The following is a 19,671-nucleotide window of genomic DNA, read 5'->3' as shown; positions in this document are numbered from 1 at the left end:
CTAATCCAGAATCTGGTTTCCAGCATCTGCAGTCATTGTTTTTACCCACTACCACTGCACCAGGAGAACTCTTCACCTGTGGATTTTTCTTTTAATCAACCTGTTAGTACCCATCTCTGCAGTAGGTAAGACCCGGGACTCCTGGCTCAGAGGTAGGGGCAGTACCTCCACACCATGCACTTGCAACCTGAAGTTAGTTCCACCCACGATTAGGTAAAAACAATGACTGCAGATGCTGGAAACCAGATTCTGGATCAATGGTGCTGGAAGAGCACAGCAGTTCAGGCAGCATCCGAGGAGCTTCAGCAAAATCGACGTTTCGGGCAAAAGCCCTTCATCAGGAATAAAGGCAGAGAGCCTGAAGCGTGGAGAGATAAACTAGATGAGGGTGGGGGTGGGCATCGGATGCTGCCTGAACTGCTGTGCTCTTCCAGCACCATTGATCCAGAATCCACCCACTATTAGCCGGGCGACGCGGCATGTTTCCTCCTCCAAGCCTGTGGGGGGCGCTGCAGCGGGAAGCACGTGACCGTTCCCGCGCGCGGCTTTCACGCCCCGCGCGTGTGAAGAAGGTTCTCGATTCGTGCCGGGGGTTGGTTTCGTCGCTTAAAAACCCGTCGGTCTCCGCATTTAAAACCACTGAAGCGAAAACGGTTTTCGAACCACAGCCCGCGCCCGTTCCCGCTGCGCATTTAACGTGCTCCTTTCTCCCGGGGCGGGGACCAATGGCGGCCGGCCTGTGGGCACGGCTCTTGTTCTTCGTTGTCGTCGGTTTCCGTTACATCGTCGGGACCAAGCTGAACGTCCCCAAAGTGCTGCTGCCTTACTCCGCAACCGTGAAGGTTAACTTTACCCTGGAGGCCGACGAAGGGTGTTACCTATGGTGAGCTCCCTCCTGTTCTTCCTTCCCCCCCCCAAAAAACCCACTTGATTCTGAGTGGGATGGAGACCAGCGCCAGGTGGTTTCACTCCCCAGCAGTATGTGCTCAGTCAGCTTCATGTGTGCCCATTGTCGAACAACTCCTAATTACTAAACAAATCAAAGAACCGTGGATGCTGGAATTCGGGAATAAAAATCAAGAAATTGCTGGGAAAACTCTGCAGGTCTGGCAGCATCTGTGGAGAGAGAAGGCGGAGTTAACCTTTTGGGTTCAGTGACCTTTCTTCAGAACTCCTAACTTTGGTGACGACCTTTCAAACATTTGACGTTATTGAATAGGACGTCAAATATTTGACATCCATTTTGATTACACACTCCTTTTCAGGTTTTCAAAATGATAATTCGGAACCTCCATTCGTCAGGCACACACACGCAAGATGTTTGGGAGACTTGACAGGGTAGATGTGGGAAGGTGTTTCCCCTTGTGGCAGAATCTGGGGCCAGAGGGCATAATCTCAGAACGAGGAGTCATGCATTTAAGAAAGCAATAAAGTGCAATTTCTTCTCTCCCAGGGTTGTGCATGTGGACTTTATCATAGAGCGCTGTCCAGACTCGATTGTTAAACACACCTGTTTTGTAACAACTTTGTTTTGATTTCTTGCCTCTTCTAAGATGCTACAAATCATCTCCTTGACCATACTTTTGATCAGCTGGCCTAATAATTCTTTGAGTCTGCATCATATTTTGTATTATAGTCATTCCTACAAAGTGCCATGAGTTTAATTTCAATAAGTGCAAGATGCTGCATTTTGGAAAAGCAAATCCGAGCAGGACCAACATTTAATGGTAAGGTCCTGGAAAGTGTTGTTGAACAAAGAGATCTTGGAGTGCAGGTTCATAGTTCCTTGAAAGTGGAGTCATAGGTAGATAAGATAGTGAAGAAAGTGCTTGGTATGTTTTCCTTTATTGGTCAGAGTTTTGAGTATAGGAGTTGGGGGGTCATGCTGTGGCTGTACAGGACATTGGTTAGGCCACTGTTGGAATATTGCGTGCAATTCTGGTCGTCTTATCAGAAGGATGTTGTGAAACTTGAAAGAGTTCAGAAAAGATTTACAAGGATGTTGCCAGGGTTGGAGGATTTGAGCTGTAGGGAGAGGCTGAACAGGCTGTAGCTGTTTTCCCTGGAATGTTGAAGGTTGAGGGGTGATCTTAGAGGTTTATAAAATCATGAGCATGGATATGCTAAGTAGACAAGGTCTTTTACCTGGGTTGGGGTAGTCAGAACTAGAGGTAAAGGTTTAGGGTGAGAGGGGTAAAATATAAAAGGGACCTAAGGGGCAATTTTTTCACACACAGGGTGGTGTGTGAATGGAATGAGCTACCAAAGGAAGTGGTGGAGGCTGGTACAATTACAACATTTAAAATTACAACATCTGATAGGTATGTGAATAGGAAGGGTTTAGAGGGATACGGGCCAAGTGCTGGTAAATGGGATTAGATGAGGTTGGGATATCTGGTTAGCATGGACGAGTTGGACTGAAGGGTCTGTTTTTGTGCTGTACATCTCTATGACTGTTTTATTACGTTGCAGATGTTGTATAAATATAAATTAGATTAGATTACAGTGTGGAAACAGGCCCTTCGGCCCAACAAGTCCACACCGACCCGCCGAAGCGCAACCCACCCATACCCCTACATTGACCCCTTACCTAACACTACGGGCAATTTAGTATGGCCAATTCACCTGGCCCTGCACATCTTTGGACTGTGGGAGGAAACCGGAGCACCCGGAGGAAACCCACGCAGACACTGGGAGAACGTGCAAACTCCACACAGTCAGTCGCCTGAGGCGGGAATTGAACCCGGGTTTCAGGCACTGTGAGGCAGCAGTGCTAACCACTGTGCCACCGTGCTGCCCACTAATTGTTCTCTACTGACTTATTAAATTGCATTTCAAAATTATATACAAATGTGGGTGCTTTTAGAGGTTAAGTTTTTGCATGCACAACTGAAAGAGATTATGGCCATGTTTAAAATTTAAAAATCCAGATTATAATCTGACCAAAATAAATGTTCTGCAGATGAAATAGGCTGTGTTAAATTTGGATATATTTTCTCAATACCATAACAAAAACTTACAAATGATGCAAACTTAGTTTCACATTATAGTTTTAACTCCTTTCTATCAAGAATAAAAATTAAAGTTGGTTGAAATTCATAAATTCATCAGCACCATTAAAGACAAATGATGCATTAAGTATATCTTTGTTAAAGGAACCACATTTAAAAACCTCTGTCAACCTTCCTTCATTTCTTTCAGCTGCTGACTTGTCTTCTAATTTCTCTTCAGTATTTGCATGAAATCTCACTACCTCCAGATTTTTGTTGGACTGTGAGCTTGAATTTATGTTACAATTTTACAGTTACCATAAATAAAACACAGCACTGTATGCACTTTAAAGTTTTATTGTACATGGTGTTATGCTATAAAAATGACTTCAGCCTCTCTAAAGCTGGAAAAGGACCAAAGTTATTGTATAGTTGTGCTCTCAAAAGAATCAAATGTTTCTGTTTGAAAAATTACAAATATACTTTTGTTGGAAATCACCAAGTCACTAACTTATTGTCTTTTTGGGATCAATTTTCCCAAAAGAAAGCTGAATGATTTGTGTGCTTTTTGCCTGGTGAAAGATTACTTTTGTTACTAATTATCCTGGGCAGATAAATGTTCCTTGATATCAATTTGAAGCTTGCACTAATCAATATAACATCTTGTCCATAATACATGAAACCTAGCTACTGTCTGCAAGTTTACCTGTTTTGCTCAATTTATAAGAATTGTTAAATTTAATCTTTATTACAATTTTACAGTTTCTAGGGTTTTTTTTTACTAGCATGGAAAATCTTCATCCCAAAATAGCTAGGTAACTTCAGGGTAAAATCAGACTAAGGGTTACATACTTTGAATGTAGCTAAAGTAAAAAAGCATTAAGCAAGGACTTGAAATTAAAGGCCATCTACAGCCTTAACTCTCGCCATTTATTTGCCAAAATAATAAGAGTGAGTGTAATTTTTAATGGTTGTGCACAGGGAAAGAACTGGAGTTGTGGGGGTGGTGGTCTTGTTTTTCTTTAAACCAGTGTGCAATCCAAGTCAGTCTAAAGGAAATTTTGGTGAGGTAACTGTGTTAGCCAGCATACACTTGTGCTTGCCGCAGAGGAATAAAAAAAACGAATGCTGCAGCATAAAGAATCTAGTCCTCATAGCAATAACGAGCTAGTCCAGGTACCCTTATGAGCAATCCCATTGCACAGCCTTTAATTATTACCTTGACAAAAATCCTTGAATCCAAGGATTTGTGCTTATTGGTCCATGATGCTATCAAAGCATATATGGTTCATTGTAGATGTGCAAGCATTTTGGCTTATAAAATCTCGAACTGTGTGAAAAGGTCAGGCCACTGTTGGAATATTGCATGCAGTTCTGGTCTCCTTTCTATTGGAAAGGTGTTGTGAAACTTGAAAGGGTTCAGAAAAGATTTACAAGGATATTGCCAGGGTTGGAGGATCTGAGCTACAGGGAGAGGCTGAACAGGCTGGGGCTGTTTTCCCTTGAGCGTCGGAGGCTGAGGGGTGACCTTATAGAGGTTTACAAAATTGAGGGGCTTGGATAGGATAAATAGACAAAGTCTTTTCCCTGGGATCGGGGAGTCCAGAACCAGAGGGCATAGGTTTAGGGTGAGAGGGGAAAGATATAAAAGAGACCTGAGGGGCACATTTTCTACGTGTATAGAATAAGCTGTCAGAGGATGTGGTGGAGACTGGTACAATTGCAACATTTAAGAGCCATTTGGATGAGTATATGAATAGGAAGGGTTTGGAGGAATATGGGCCAGGTGCTGGCAGGTGGGACTAGATTGGGTTGAGATATCTGGACGGGTTGGACAGAAGGGTCTGTTTCCATGCTGTGCATCTGTGACTCTAAAGGACGTCTATATGTCCATGTAGAAGCTCAGAATTTATTGTGCAACCATGTGTTTGGAAAATAGCATAATTAGACAAGTCAGTTATCAAAATTATAGGGTCATTAGGGTCCAGAAGGAGACTATTAGGCAATCTTCAGAGCAATACAGTTAGTTCAATTCCCCACTCTATCCCAATAGCCATGCAAGTTTATTTCCCTTAAGTGCTTATCCATCTTCCTTTGAAAGTCATTGATCATCTCTGCTTTCACTGTACTTTTAAGTAACAACAGGTTCTTGGTCATTACCACTTTCTGTGTAAAGTAGCCTCTCCCTAACACCCTCCCTGCAATTGACTAAATGAAGAAATATCATACAGGAAGACACTGAGCACGTTGGGAGACTCCATTGGAATAGTCAGAGACTAAGTTGAGACAGCGGAGATGGTACAAACCTCTAAACCTGACCCTTCAAGTGTTACGTGCCTCATATGCGGCTGAGTCTACAGATTATGTATTGGACATATTAGTCATCTAAGAACTATTCAAGCAGTGCCCAGAGGCAAGTTGTTCTGAGGGGGGAGTCTAAGAAGAAGGAAATTCAACATTGACAAAGCCCATGATCCCATCATGCTTTGACTTTTTTTTCAACATATTCTACAATCTTCAAATATCAATGTGCATTATCCTTTAAATATATTTTGCTCAAAATCATTTGTTCTTCCAACCTACTTTCCGTTCACTGCAATATAATGGAGTGCTGCTCTGTTGGAGGTCCATCTTTCAGATGAGGTGTTAAACGAAGGCCCTTTTGACCCTGTCAAATGTACTTATAAAATCCCATGTCTCTATTTGCAGAGAAACAGTGTATGCCCCCACCACTTTTGAAGTACATCTTACATAAACTTTTTATTTTGTGTGTTATTAATTGCGTAGAGAACACTTTTATTTATGTTTCAATCTGAAATATGGGCATAAAATTAGAAGAATGTGTTACTAAAAATTTAAAATTAGCAAAATATTAACTGTTTAAAGTTTCAGAATATACTTAAAATTGATTTTACCTGATATTTTATTTCTATTGATTCAAATGTTGGGTCCACAAATCCATCTTGACGCTAATTGCAGTCAAGATGCTTATTAAATGATTTAAATTCTATTTTTTATTTTAAGTGAGATTAAGTTTTGAATTTGTGCTACAGTCCATGTTGCTTATTGAAAATGTGTAAGTTATCCATCAGGTCTTCCACTTAATGGCTAGTCTATCGTAAATGTGCAAAGTAGCTTGGAAAAGTGATGGTTCACTCAGTTGGCTGGACAGTGGGCTTGCAATCCAGAGTGATACCAACAGTGTGGCTTCAATTCCCACATTGACAGAGAGGTTATCATGAAGGTTTCTCCTTCTCAACCTTTCCTTTTGCTTAAACCATCACTAGTCATCTCAATCTAATGTGAGAGTAGCCTTTTGGTGACTTACCTTACTAGTAAAAGCAGTAATGATAGACCTACTAGATTTATTTCATGTTGCAGGTTTTCAACAAGACCAGATGTGGCAACTATTGAAGCTATATTTCAGAATGATACTGATTGTTCACATACAGCACTGATATCTGTCCGCTCAACTCAGCTTACTCGCCTCACCAGCATAATTATAGCTGAGGAAACAGGTATACTTCGTTGCACTATTAATTCAATTATAGGGTTAGTAGAAGTTTGAAAATACAATTGGAAGACTGTAATACTGTACAGCATGTTGTATTTGAAGAAATTGACTTTCAAAATCCTCCAGTCATAAAATCTAGAACACTAGCAGATGTTCTAGGATGTTGCAGTTGGTGAAATATCAATTGTCTGGTTTGCACAGTGTTAACTTGTTTTAGGTCTTTGATTTAATATTACAATAAGCAAGAAAAAAGATGCAAAGTTAACATAAAGAAATTACTGAGAGTGAAAATTTTCTTCCTTTTGCTTTAAACATCAGTAGATGTAGGCTGTAAAAGGTTATTATTTTGGGAAGTAGAGTCAAATTAAGACAACTTTTATATTCTCAAAAAATATGGCTTTTGGTGCTATGTGGTACCTTTCATTGGATCTGAACTTTTTAATACATTTGAAGCAGCAAATCAAACTTTGTACCTCATTGGTTTCAGATAGAATGTGATGCTAGGTAATGGAGGAAAGTGACGAGTAATACCACTTTTCATGTACAGATAAACAATGAAACATATTGAAATTCACCACCATTTTCATACAAAACAATTGGAAAAGGTCTGCAAAGCAGTCATGTTCTTTCTTTTTGTTTCAGTGACAGGACAAGTATTGCGCTGTGATGTAATGGTTGATGTAATAAGTGAAATTGAAATTATATCAACAACCCGGGAGCTGTATGTTGATGACTCTCTCTTAAAATTAACAGTCAGAGCATTGGATGAGGAAGGTATGAACTGCACTTCATAACGCTATAAATGTGCTTTAATCACCTCTATAACAGTGTGCTTTGGCAAAAAAAATATCTGATGTAGAGAATATGAAAGTCACAATTTTACGAAGTTACCTAGAGAACAGATGACCAAGTCAGTCCAACTGGTCTGTGCCAATACTTATGCTGTATGCAAGTCTCCTCTTCACCCTGACTTCTTTCATCCTATTAATATATTCTTCCTGACTTGTATCTATCTTGCCCTTTTGAGCACATTGCTAATGGCATTGGTATTAAAATCAGCAAAAAGGGCAATTTTTGGTACAAATTAAAGATTATAGTAATGCTTTCTACAATAAAGTTTTATTGCTCTCTAAGTATTGTTTTAAATGTTTTCATGTATGCATCAAAACAATAACTGTCTGGGAAGGGTTCACATGTGTAACTAACTATGGCAATTAACGATTGTAACAAATTGAAAGAAAAGGTGTAATTGTATGAAAATATTGCAAAGATTAATAATAGACTTTGTGGATATACCCACTTCAAACAGGTATGCTGTTTTGGAAAATGTAGGGGGTGATGGATTCTCAGGCGAACGTAGCACGAACAGCCAAGTTTCTGGTTTTGAGACTGGCTCTAATGCAATGAGAGGTACGTCGGCTTCCAAGAGGTCAATTGTGTTAGGGGATTCTGTAGTCCGAGGTACAGACAGACGTTTCTGTGGCCTGCAGAGAGAAAGCAGAATGGTGTGTTGTTTCCCTGTGCCAGGATCAAGGATGTCTCTGAGAGGGTGCAGAATGTTCTCACGGGGGAGAGGGGCCAGCAAGAGGTCATTGTCCACATTGGAACCAATGACATTGGAAGAGAAAAGGTTGAGACTTTGAGGGGAGATTAGTATTAGGCAGAAATTTAAAAAGGAGGTCCTCAAGGATAGTAATATCTGGATTATTCCCAGTGCTATGAGCTAGTGAGGGCAAGAATAGGAGGATAGAGCAGATGAATGCATGGCTGAGGAGCTGGTATATGGGAGAAGGATTCACATTTTTGGATCATTGGACTCTCTTTTGGGGTAGAAGTGACCTGTACAAGAAGGACGGATTGCACCTAAATTGGAAGGGGACTAATATACTGACAGGGAAATTTGCTAGAACTGCTTGGGAGGATTTAAAGTAGTAAGGTGGGGGGTGGGACCCAGGGAGATAGTGAGGAAAGAGATTGATCTGAGATGGGTACAGCTGAGAACAGAAATGAGTCAAACAGTCAGGGCAGGCAGGGACAAGGTAGGACTGAATAAATTTAAACTGCATTTATTTCAATGCAAGGGGCCCAACGGGGAAGGCAGATGAAGTCAGGGCATGGTTAGGAACATGGGACTGGGCTATCATAGCAATTACGGAAACATGGCTCAGGGATGGGCAGGACTGGCAGCTTAATTTTCCAGGATAGAAAGGGAGGCAAGAGAGGAGGGGGAGTGCCTTTTTGATAAGGGATAGCATTACAGCTGTGCTGAAGGAGGATATTCCTGGAAATACATCCAGGGAAGTTATTTGGGTGGAACTGAAAAATAAGAAAGGGATATTGGGATTGTATTATAGACCCCCCAATAGTCAGAGGGAAATTGAGAAACAAACTTGTAAGGAGATCTCCACTATCTGTAAGAATAATAGGGTAGTTATGGGAGGGGATTTTAACTTTCCAAACATCGACTGAGACTGCCATAGTGTTAAAGGTTTAGATGGAAAGGAATTTAAATGTGTACAAGAACATTTTCTGATTCAGTATGTGGATATACCGACTAGAGAAGGTGCAAAACTTGACCTACTCTTGGGAAATAAGGTGATTGAGGTGTCAGTGCGGGAGCACTTTGGGGCCAGTGATCATAATTCTATTAGATTTAAAATAGTGATGGAAAAGAATAGACCAGATCTAAAGGTTGAAAGGCCAATTTTGACGGTATTAGACAAGAACTTTTGAAAGCTGATTTGGAGGCAGATGTCTGCAGGTAAACGGATGGCTGGAAAATGGGGAGCCTTCAGAAATGAGATAACAAGAATCCAGAGAAAGTATATTCCTGTCAGGGTGAGAGGGAAGGCTGGTACGTATAGGGAATGCTGGATGACTAAAGAAATTGAGGGTTTAGTTAAGAAACAGAAGGAAGCATATGTCAGGTATAGACAGGATAGATCGAGTGAATCCTTAGAGTATAAAGAAAGTAGGCGTATACGTAAGAGGGAAATCAGGAGGGAAAAATGGGGACATGAGATAGCTTTGGCAAATAGAATTAAGGAGAATCCAAAGGGTTTTTACAAATCTATTAAGGACAAAAGGGTAACTAGGGAGAGAATAGGGCCCCTCAAAGATCAGCAAGGCGGCCTTTGTGTGGAGCCACAGAAAATGGGGGAGATACTAAACGAATATTTTGCATCAGCATTTGCTGTGGAAAAGGATATGGAAGATATAGACTATAGGGAAATAGATGGTGACATCTTGCAAAATGTCCATATTACAGAGGAGGAAGTGCTGGATGTCTTTAAACGGGGAAAGGTGGATAAATCCCCAGGACCTGATCAGGTGTACCCAAGAACTCTGTGGGAAGCTAGAGAAGTGATTGCTGTCCTCTTGCTGAGATATTTGTATCATCGATAGTCACAGGTGAGGTGCTGGAAGACTGGAGGTTGGCAGACGTGGTGCCACTGTTTAAGAAGGGTGGTAAGGACAAGCCAGAGAACTATAGACGAGTGAGCCTGACGTCGGTGGTGGGCAAGTTGTTGGAGGGAATCCTGAGGGACAGGATGTACATGTATTTGGAAAGGCAAGGACTGATCAGGGATAGTCAACATGGCTTTGTGTGTGGGAAATCGCGTCTCTCAAACTTGATTGAGTTTTTTGAGGAAGTAACAGAGATGATTGAGGGCAGAGCAGTAGATGGACTTCAGTAAGGCGCTCGACAAGGTTCCCCATGGGAGACTGATTAGCAAGGTTAGACCTCGTGGAATACAGGGAGAACTAGCCATTTGGATATAGAACTGGCTCAAAGGTAGAAGACAGAGGGTGGTGGTGGAGGGTTGTTTTTCAGACTGGAGGCCTGTAACCAGTGGAGTGCCACAAGGATCAGTGCGGGGCCCTCTACGTTTTGTCATTTACATAAATGATTTGGATGCGAGCATAAGAGGTACAGTTAGTAAGTTTGCAGAATACACCAAAATTGGAGGTGTAGTGGACAGCAAAGAGGGTTACCTCAGATTACAGCAGGATCTGGACCAGATGGGCTGAGAAGTGGCAGGTGGAGTTTAATTCAGATAAATGCGATGTGCTGCATTTTGGGAAAGCAATTCTTAGCAAGACTTATACACTTAATGGTAAGGTCCTAGGGAGTGTTGCTGAACAAAGAGACCTTGGAGTGCAGGTTCATAGCTCCTTGAAAGTGGAGTCGCAGGTAGATAGGATAGTGAAGAAGGCGTTTGGTATGCTTTCCTTTATTGGTCAGAGTATTGAGTACAGGAGTTGGGAGGTCATGTTGCAGCTGTACAGGGCATTGGATAGGCCACTGTTGGAATATTGCGTGCAATTCTGGTCTCCTTCCTATCAGAAAGATGTTGTGAAACTTGAAAGGGTTCAGAAAAGATTTACAAGGATGTTGCCAGGGTTGGAGGATTTGAGCTACAGGGAGAGGCTGAACAGGCTGGGGCTGTTTTCCCTGGATCGTCGGAGGCTGAGGTGTGACTTATAGAGGTTTACAAAATTATGAGGGGTATGGATAAGGTAAATAGGCAAAGTCTTTTCCCTGGGGTCGGGGAGTCCAGGACTACAGGGCATAAGTTTAGGGTGAGAGGGAAAAGATATAAAAGAGACCTAAGGCAACTTTTTCAAGCGGAGGGTGGTACGTGTATGGAATGAGCTGCCAGAGGATGTGGTGGAGGCTGGTACAATTGCAACATTTAAAAGGCATTTGGATGGGTATATGAATAGGAAGGGTTTGGAGGGATATGGGCCGGGTGCTGGCAGGTGGGACTAGATTGGGTTGGGATATCTTGTCGGCATAGACGGGTTGGACCGAAGGGTCTGTTTCCATGCTGTACATCTCTATGACTAGACGATTCGGAAAACTTTAGAAACAGGAAAAATGAATTAATGAGGATGAAGAAATTAGGGATTGAACAAAATAAAGTAAATGTTTCTGTGTGTATATTTTTTTAAAAAAAGGGAGAGAGTAGCTAAAATGCTGTTTGATCCTTCAAGGGTGAGACTTGGGAATTAAAGAAATTGTGAAGCTTTTGAATAAGTACAGTGAACTTTTAATTTGTATTCACAGTGGAAAGTGTAAAAGCTTCGAGAATAGTAGGAAACAAGCAAAGGAATAAAGAAACATTAAATCATGATCACTAGAGGAAAAAGCACTGGGAAATCTAGAGGGCAAAGGCTGACAAGTCCCTTGGATCTGAGAGCCTGAATCTGAGGGTCTTGAAAGAAATGTAAATGGAGATAATGGATGCATTCCATGTAATAAGCAAAATTTCTCTACTGGAAAGCTCTGTCGTTTGGAAAACAGCAGATGTAACACTTTTTTTTTATTCAAGAAAATGGGGAGACTGAAAGCAACAAACTATGCCAGTTAGTCTAACACTTCTAGAATTCTAGAATCTGTTATTAAGGAGGCAGAGCAGAATATTTAAATTGTTTTCCAGGGGGTAAATTCATCATGGAGTTATGAAAGAGACAGTATGTTTGACAAATTATTCGAGTTCTTTTCAGGATGTAGCAAGCATGATGAATAGAGGATACTAGTAGATGTGTTGAATTGGCATTTCAAAGGGAATCAAGGATTTGCCTTATCAAAGGTTACTGTGCAAGATCAGATCTCATGATGTTGGGGTGTTATATTAGCTGGAGGATTGGCTAACAGGAAACAGTCTGATAAGTGATTTATTTTCATGCTGGCAGAGTGTAATTAGTGGAGTGCCATAGGCTTTGTTGCTAAGTTCTAACTATTTACAATCTACATTCATGATTTAGATGAAATGACTGTATATTTTCACCACATTTGCTGAAGAAATAAAGATAAGTAAGAAAATCAGAGGAAGGTACAAGAAGTCCATAAAGGAATGCGCAAAAGTTAAGTGAATACGGCGATGAAGTATTATGTGGAAAACTGAGAGGTTGTTCACTTTGGTAGGAAGAATAGAAAAGCTTAAGATTATTTACATGGGGAGAGGGTGCTGTAGTACAAAGGAATATGTTTAGAAAAATGAGAAGCAATCTTATGGAAAAGTGCAATATTCAGAGGGTTGCCAAGATGGACACTGAGAGGGTATTCCTCTCAAGGGGTTAGAACTAGGGTGCACAGTTCAAAAAAAGTTGTCTTGACTTCTAAGATTCACAGAAGAAGGGATTTCTTTAAGCTGTCTTTGGAATTCTGATCCGTCATCTAGCATCATATGCTAGTTAGATTTTTTTTTATCTAAAAGGGAACAAAGGGCAACAGATAAGAAATGGAGCTATAGAAACAGTTACATCAGTCATGACCTTAATGAATAGAAGATTAATTTGCTGGGCTAGTTGGTCTGTTCCTGTTTCTTCAGGTATAATTTCTGCTGCCTGTGAATTTTGGAATCGCTATCATTTCTGTAGATAATGTACCTTAATTCTTTAATACATGGCAATGTATAATGGAGTTTTCCTATCTATGTTTAAGGCAATACTTTTAGTAGCTTGGAAGGATTTATTTTCGAATGGAGCATTGTGAAGAATGAAGATATGGATAACATTGCTGAATCGCCAAGTAAAATTAGGTAGGCATCAGTTGGGCTTTTAAAATCTGGAAGATCACTATTTCAGTATTTTGACATAGACTAACAAAAATAAGCCTAATCCTTTAAAATTGAAACAGTAGTTTGATACAATTAGATGATAGTGAAATAAGCCAACCTTACACTCAAACTGGTCAATCAGGTGAAACTGCCAAACAAGACTACTTGTGTGCCTAACAACATAAGCAGTAAGTGATAGACAGAGTTAAACGGTCCCACAACCAACGGATTACGTCTAAGTTATGCAGTCCTACAACATTCAGTCATAAATGGTGATGGACAATTAAACAATTCACTGGAGGAGGATGCTCCAAAGATTTCCCCATCTTCAAAGATGGAAGAGCCCAGCACATCAGTGCAAAAGACAAGGCTGAAGCATTCATAGCAACCTTCAGCCAGAAATGCTGAGTGGACTATCCATTGTGACCTCCTCCAGTGCTCCCACCATGACAGATACCAGTCTTCAGCCAATTTGATTCTCTGTGGCAGCACTTTGGAAAGTCAAAACAGGACAGGACTTATACACTTAATGGGAAGGTCCTGGGGAGTGTTGCTGAACAACGAGACCTTTGAGTACAGGTTCATAGTTCCTTGAAAGTGGAGTTGCCGGTAGATAGGATAGTGAAGGCAGCTTTGGTATGCTTTCTTTTGTTGGTCAATGTATTGAGTACAGGAGTTGGGAGGTCATGTTGTGACTGTACAGGATATTGGTTAGTTAGTTTTGGAATACTGTGCAATTCTGGTCTCCCTGTCACAGGAAGGATGTTGTGAAACTTGAAAGAGCTCACAAAAGATTTATAAGGATGTTGCGAGGGTTGGAGCTATTGGGAGAGGCTGAATAATTTTCCCTGAAGCATTACAAACAGAGGTGACTTTATAGAGGTTTATAAAATCATGCGGGGCATAGATAGGATGAATTGACAAGATGTTTTCCCCAGGGTGGGGTCTCCAAAACTAGAGCACGTAGGTTTAAGGTGAGAGGGGAAAGATTTAAAAGGGATCTAAGGGGCAACTTTTTCAGAGGTACATGTATGGAATGAGTTGCCAGAGGAAGTAGTGGAGGTTGCTACACATTTAAAAGGCATCTGGATGGATGTATGAATAGAAAAGACTTAGAAGGATACGGACCAATTGCTGGGATTAGATTAATTTAGGATATCTGGTTGACGTGGATGAGTTGGATCGAAGAGACTGTGTTTGTTTCTGTGCTGTACATCTGATTCAGTATCAAGACATGGTTGGAGGCACTGGATACCTCAATGACTACAGGCCCTGACAACATTCCAGCAATAGTACTGAAGATTTGTGCTCCAGAATGTGCCATTCCCCTAGCCAAGCTTTTCCAGTACAGTTGCAACACTCTCATCTACCTGACAATGTGGAAAATTGGCCAGATATGTCCTGTGTACAAAAAGCATGACCAATCCAACCGAGTCAAATACTGCCCCATCAGTCTACTCACTATTATCAGTGAAGTGATGGCAAGTGTCATCAACAGTGTTATCAAGCAGCACCTGCTCATTGACACCCAGTTTGGGTTCTGCCCAGGTTACTTAGCTCCTGACCTCATGACAGACTTTATTCAAACTCATCCAAAAAAGTTGGATTCCAGAGTTGAGGTGACCGTGACAGTGACAGCCTTTGATGTCAAGGCTGAATCCGACAGTGTAGCATCAGTGTCCTAGCAAAACTGGAATCAGTGGGTATCAGGGGACAAACTCTCTGCTGGCATATAGGAAGATGGTCATGGTTGTTGGTCAGTCTTCTCAGGTCCAGGACATCTGAACAGGAGTTCCTTAAGGTAGTGATCTTGCCCTGTCATCTTCAACTGCTTCACCAATTACCTTCCTGCCATCCTAATGTCCAAAGTGGGGATGTTTGTGCAATCATCACAATGTTCAGAACATTTGCAAATCCTCAGACACTGAGGCAGTCTGTGTTCAAATGCAAGAAGATCTGAACAATATCTAGGCTTGGGTGACAAGTGGCAAGTAATATTTGTGCCACATAATGACCAGGCTATGGCTGTTACGTAAGAAATCATCGTATCCCTTGACATTCAGTGGTGTTACCATCACTGAATTCCCCACTATCACCATCTTTGGGACTACTATTGACCAGAAACTCAACTGCACCTGTCCCATAAACAAAGTGGCTACAAGATCAAATCAAAGACTATGAATACTGCAGTGAGTCACCCATCTCTTTTCTTCCCTACATAAACTACAAGGCACAAATTAGAAGTATGGTGGAATACTTCTCATTTGCCTGGATAGGTGCAGCTCCAGCAACACTCAAGAAGCTTGACACCATCTAGAACAAAGCAACCTGCTTGATTGGCATCACATCCACAAAAATCCACTCAATGCATCACCGACACTTGGTAACAGCACTGTGAACTATCTACAAAATGCACTGTAGAAATTCACCACGGATGTTCAAAGAGCACCGTCCAAACCCACAACCACTTCCTTCTAAAAGGACATGGGCAGCAGATACATGAGAGCACCACCACCTCTAAGTTCACTTCCAAGCCACTCGCCACCCCGACTTGAAAATAAATAGTCGTCCCTTCACTGTGACTGGGTCAAAATCGTGGAATTTCCTCCTGAACAACATTTGTGGAGCAAACCACAGCACATGGGCTGCAATGAGTGGTTCAAGAAGGCAACTCGCCACCACCTTCTCAAAGGCAATTAAGGACGGGCAAGAAGTGTTGGCCAGCCAGCAACATCTACATTCCATGAAAATATTTTGTATTCTATAATTTTCTGTGGGTGTCATGTATCCATGAATTAGAAGAAAAAAATCCCAGAATTTAACATTCCCATGCTGGTGGGTTTTCAGAGGTGGGAGGAGAATCATTACTTTCCCAAACAAGTTGTTTGCCACACCTCTTATTTGGCCTGCATGTGCAAGTTATCTTTCCCACAGTGTTATCACTCTTACTGCTAACTACGTCTTCTACATACTGTTGCCCTTGCTTCCCATTGTTGCCTCCAGCCTTGTTTCTGTTCTTTAGTCTCCTGGGTCTGTCTTCAGCTACTTTGTTCCTAGCTCCCGTTCTGAACTTGCACTGAAGTGTCAGCCTGCATCTAGTGACAGAGATTGGTCAGTACAGGTGTTACAACACTAGGTAAACCCCTCTACTAATTTAAACTGAACACTCAGAGAAACTCTTGCCATAATCTGTTAAATTTCAAGAGGCAAAGAACCATCCCAGGTTTCATTATTTAAAGTAACAATTAACAATTTTTTTACGTCCAGAGAACATTAAAACCACAACTATTTACAACTCCTTTTTCTTAAACCTATCTTTTATCTCCCACTCTACAATACTGTCTGATAAATTCCCTCTTAAACTTGTAGCAAATCAATTTCAAACCCAGTTGTCGTTTTTGGATATCAAACTTTCTCTGTAGATTTCTCTAGCTTGGCTTTGGTGTTCTGCTGCACAAATTTCCTATGGGCAGGTACCTTTCAGAGAGCTATTCTGCTGGCGGTCTTTGTTGTCCACTAACTGTTCAAGATGTCCAGTTTTATACCCCAAAGCATCGAATTATTTTATTGGTTTGATGTCATCCCAAGCAGTAAAATTCAAAATCAATTGGACTTTGGTCTCTGGAGCCTTCTTTAAACTAGCTGAATTTGAATTTGTTTTTGTTCTATGGCAACACAACACCAGCTATTTGTTTCAACTACGTTATTTTTTAAATTGTTCAGCACACTCTTTGCGTTCAGTCAGTCCTTGCTATCACTCTCATTCGTCCGTCCGTCCATCTGATGCCTGGACAATCGAAAGTGCTGTACTGTACATGTGTCATTTAAAAAAATTATATTGTATTTCTTTTATATTTGGAGATGTATATCACTTTTGGAAGTCATTTCTACAAGGAATACAGTGCTGCACAAATATGGTATAGTATTTCTACCTGTACCATGGATTCTCCAGGCAAAAACTGTCAGAAGGATCCAAACTCCAGCTTTAAAATTTAGTTTCTAAAGGGAAGTATGATAAACTTAAAAGTCATTTTACTTAAAGTTGTGACTTGAAGAAAAGCAAACTCTACTGTAACAGAATTCATTGCTAGAAATTCAGCCCATGTGCAAGTGTAGGGAATACCCTATATTATAGCTCTCTGTTATGTGCCAACATGCCATGCATTAGTCTATTGTGATAAGATTTTGAATGACAATTGTCTTGTACTGTACTGGAAGTTAGTTTTTTTAGATTTACTAACATGTACACTAATAGGTTTGAGAGCTTCACACTGACTCAGGTAATTGGTTTGTTTTGACAAATCATATTCAGAATTTGTCTTTAAATTTGTCAGTCTTATGATCTAACGAGTTCCCATTTTTTCATCAGAATAATGAAGTTTTCGGAGTCCACTTATTTACCACCTGCACATATAGCAAGAATGGAAAAAGATGGACTGCAGGGCGACATCATTCTTGTATCTGGGCTAATGACTGGTACTGCTAACCTGAAAACACGACTGCAGGATGCTATATATAAGGTAATGGTTTGTTGCAGACTTTATAGTTACCAAGAAATCAGCTTTTAAATAAAGCTTAGATGCTTTTATAATCCAACTTACCTAAGAACTACAAGGATAAAAGAGCAGTTGAGAATTCTTTACACCCAAAGGAAGGTGGCAGCCTGGAAATCATCGCCTGAATGGGTGGTTAAGGCAGAAGCTCACAATGTTTATGCAGTACTATATCGGGCTATTGGCCAAGAGCTGGAAAATTGGATTAGTGTAGTTAGATCTTTATTGATCAACATAGACAGCAGCTGAATGGCTTCCTTTTTGAGCTGTAAGCATCAATGAGTCAGTGACCAATCAGAGTCTAACTACTTGGTCTGAGAACTAATATAAGCAGTTAACTATCTTGCTGCATTGCCGTGCCGATTGTCCAACCAATCTGCATCCTTTTCTCATGCTCTATACATTGGTGTCCCTTTTTAGCAAGCTGTTTCTTGTGTCCTAGTTCTAATGAGTGCAGGCCAAAAAACTTCATTTTCAACTACCTATCTACATTTAGCACTGTTTTAAGTTTTGTAGTACCAGTAAATTATCAACGTACTTTCCTTGTGTGCATTAAATCCTTTCAATGTTGTACCATTATTTCCTAAAGTCATACTGTTACAACCCAATGGGATAGCCTGCCATATATGGAGCCATACTGTTCCCGAACTTGGACCAGATGTTGATTTTTGTTTTAAACGGGTAGACACAGTATCCCCAGTATCCTGACTTTCAGATGAAGATTGAGAGAAAGAATGGACCAGGTTTGTGTATGAAGCAAGAATTATTATTTATTACAAGTAATTCTACTATAACGACAAGTAAACAGGTACAAACCACTGATGTATTACACTACTAATTAAAACTAATTCCCTTGTAAACTCGCTCTTCACTTACACGCACACTCTGTCATACACAAGTAGGGAAAATAGACCAGAACACAAGAACAGAATTAGGCTTTTTGGTCCATCAAGTCTGCTCTGCCATTCAATCATGGCTGATATGTTTATCAATGCCATTTTCCTGCCTTCTCCCCATAACCGTTGATAAGGGGACAAATAAACAACCTATCTATCTCTCTCTTAACTACACTCAGTGACTTGACCTCCACAGGTCTGTGCACCAATGAGTTCCACATATTAACCACCCTCTGGCTAAAGAAATTCCTTCAGTTCTAAAGAGTTGTCCCTTTAGTCTGGGGCTGTGCCCAATGGTCCAAGTCTCTCCTACTAGTAGAAATGTCTTATCCATGTCCCCTGTAACCAGGCCTTTCAGTAATCTGAAAGTTTCAATCAAATGTGCACACCCCCCAAAAAATAACTGGGCAATTCTTGTATCACATGCAAAACCCACAGTCCTCAACTGCTCCTTGTGTGACAATGACCTTCATCCCTGGGACCATTCTTGTCAACTTCCTCTAAATCACCTTCAAGGCAAGTGCATCCTTCGATACGGAATTCAAACTGTTCATAGTATTCCAAATGATGTCTGACCAGACCTTTTTGAGTCTTAGAGCCTCAGCAATACATCTCTGCTCTTGTATTCTTAATCTTAAGAGAACCCTGAACTAAACTTCCAAGTCCCTTTGTGCTTCAGACTTCCGAAGGCTCCCCCCATTAGCAAATAGTCCAGGCTCTATTCTTCCAATGAAATTACATAACCTCTCATTTTTCAACATTGTATTCCATCTGCCACTTCTTTGCCTGCTGTCCTATCCTGTCCAAATCCTTCTGCAGCTTCCCTGCTTCAACATTACCTTTTCATCCACCTTTGTGTATTCAACTGTGCTGCAATGAGGAAATGCACTTAGTGCAAAACTGTGAAACTTAGTGAAAAATAAGATTAGAAGAACCAGCAATCTACCTTGAAGAAAATGCCCCTGACCAGATGCATCAGCAGAAAAGGAGCCAGTCACTAGTCTGATCTTATGATTATGTATATATGGAATCGGTCTTCGCAAACTGACTGATAGAATGGTTATGCTTTCATGTGAAATGCAATGCGTAAATATACATTTGAATAAGCCAATTTATTCATGAATCCAGCAAGAAGTTCAGGGCTAGAGTGAG

General features: G+C 40.8%; 1 protein-coding gene across 9 annotated transcripts in view; it reads left to right on the top strand.

The window, feature by feature from the left end:
* Positions 1–533: 533 nt before the first annotated feature.
* LOC122563983 (nuclear pore membrane glycoprotein 210-like) overlaps positions 534–19,671 on the top strand; it is a 178,660-nt gene continuing 159,522 nt past the window's right edge. For 6 of the 9 annotated variants that reach the window (XM_043718385.1, XM_043718388.1, XM_043718384.1 and 3 more), the window contains exons 1-5: positions 534–883; positions 6,372–6,508; positions 7,147–7,278; positions 12,956–13,052; positions 17,440–17,590. In XM_043718385.1, coding sequence (XP_043574320.1) covers positions 726–883; positions 6,372–6,508; positions 7,147–7,278; positions 12,956–13,052; positions 17,440–17,590 — 675 coding nt within the window. In that variant the 5' untranslated portion in view covers positions 534–725. Of the gene's footprint in view, positions 884–6,371; positions 6,509–7,146; positions 7,279–12,955; positions 13,053–17,439; positions 17,591–19,671 lie in introns of those variants that run through there. The other 3 variants (XM_043718387.1, XM_043718390.1, XM_043718392.1) reach the window with 3 other exon arrangements.

Source organism: Chiloscyllium plagiosum, chromosome 28 (assembly GCF_004010195.1).
Source record: "Chiloscyllium plagiosum isolate BGI_BamShark_2017 chromosome 28, ASM401019v2, whole genome shotgun sequence".
NCBI lineage: Eukaryota > Metazoa > Chordata > Chondrichthyes > Orectolobiformes > Hemiscylliidae > Chiloscyllium > Chiloscyllium plagiosum.
Note: the sequence above shows the minus strand (reverse complement) of the source record. Positions and strands in the feature narration are given on the sequence as shown.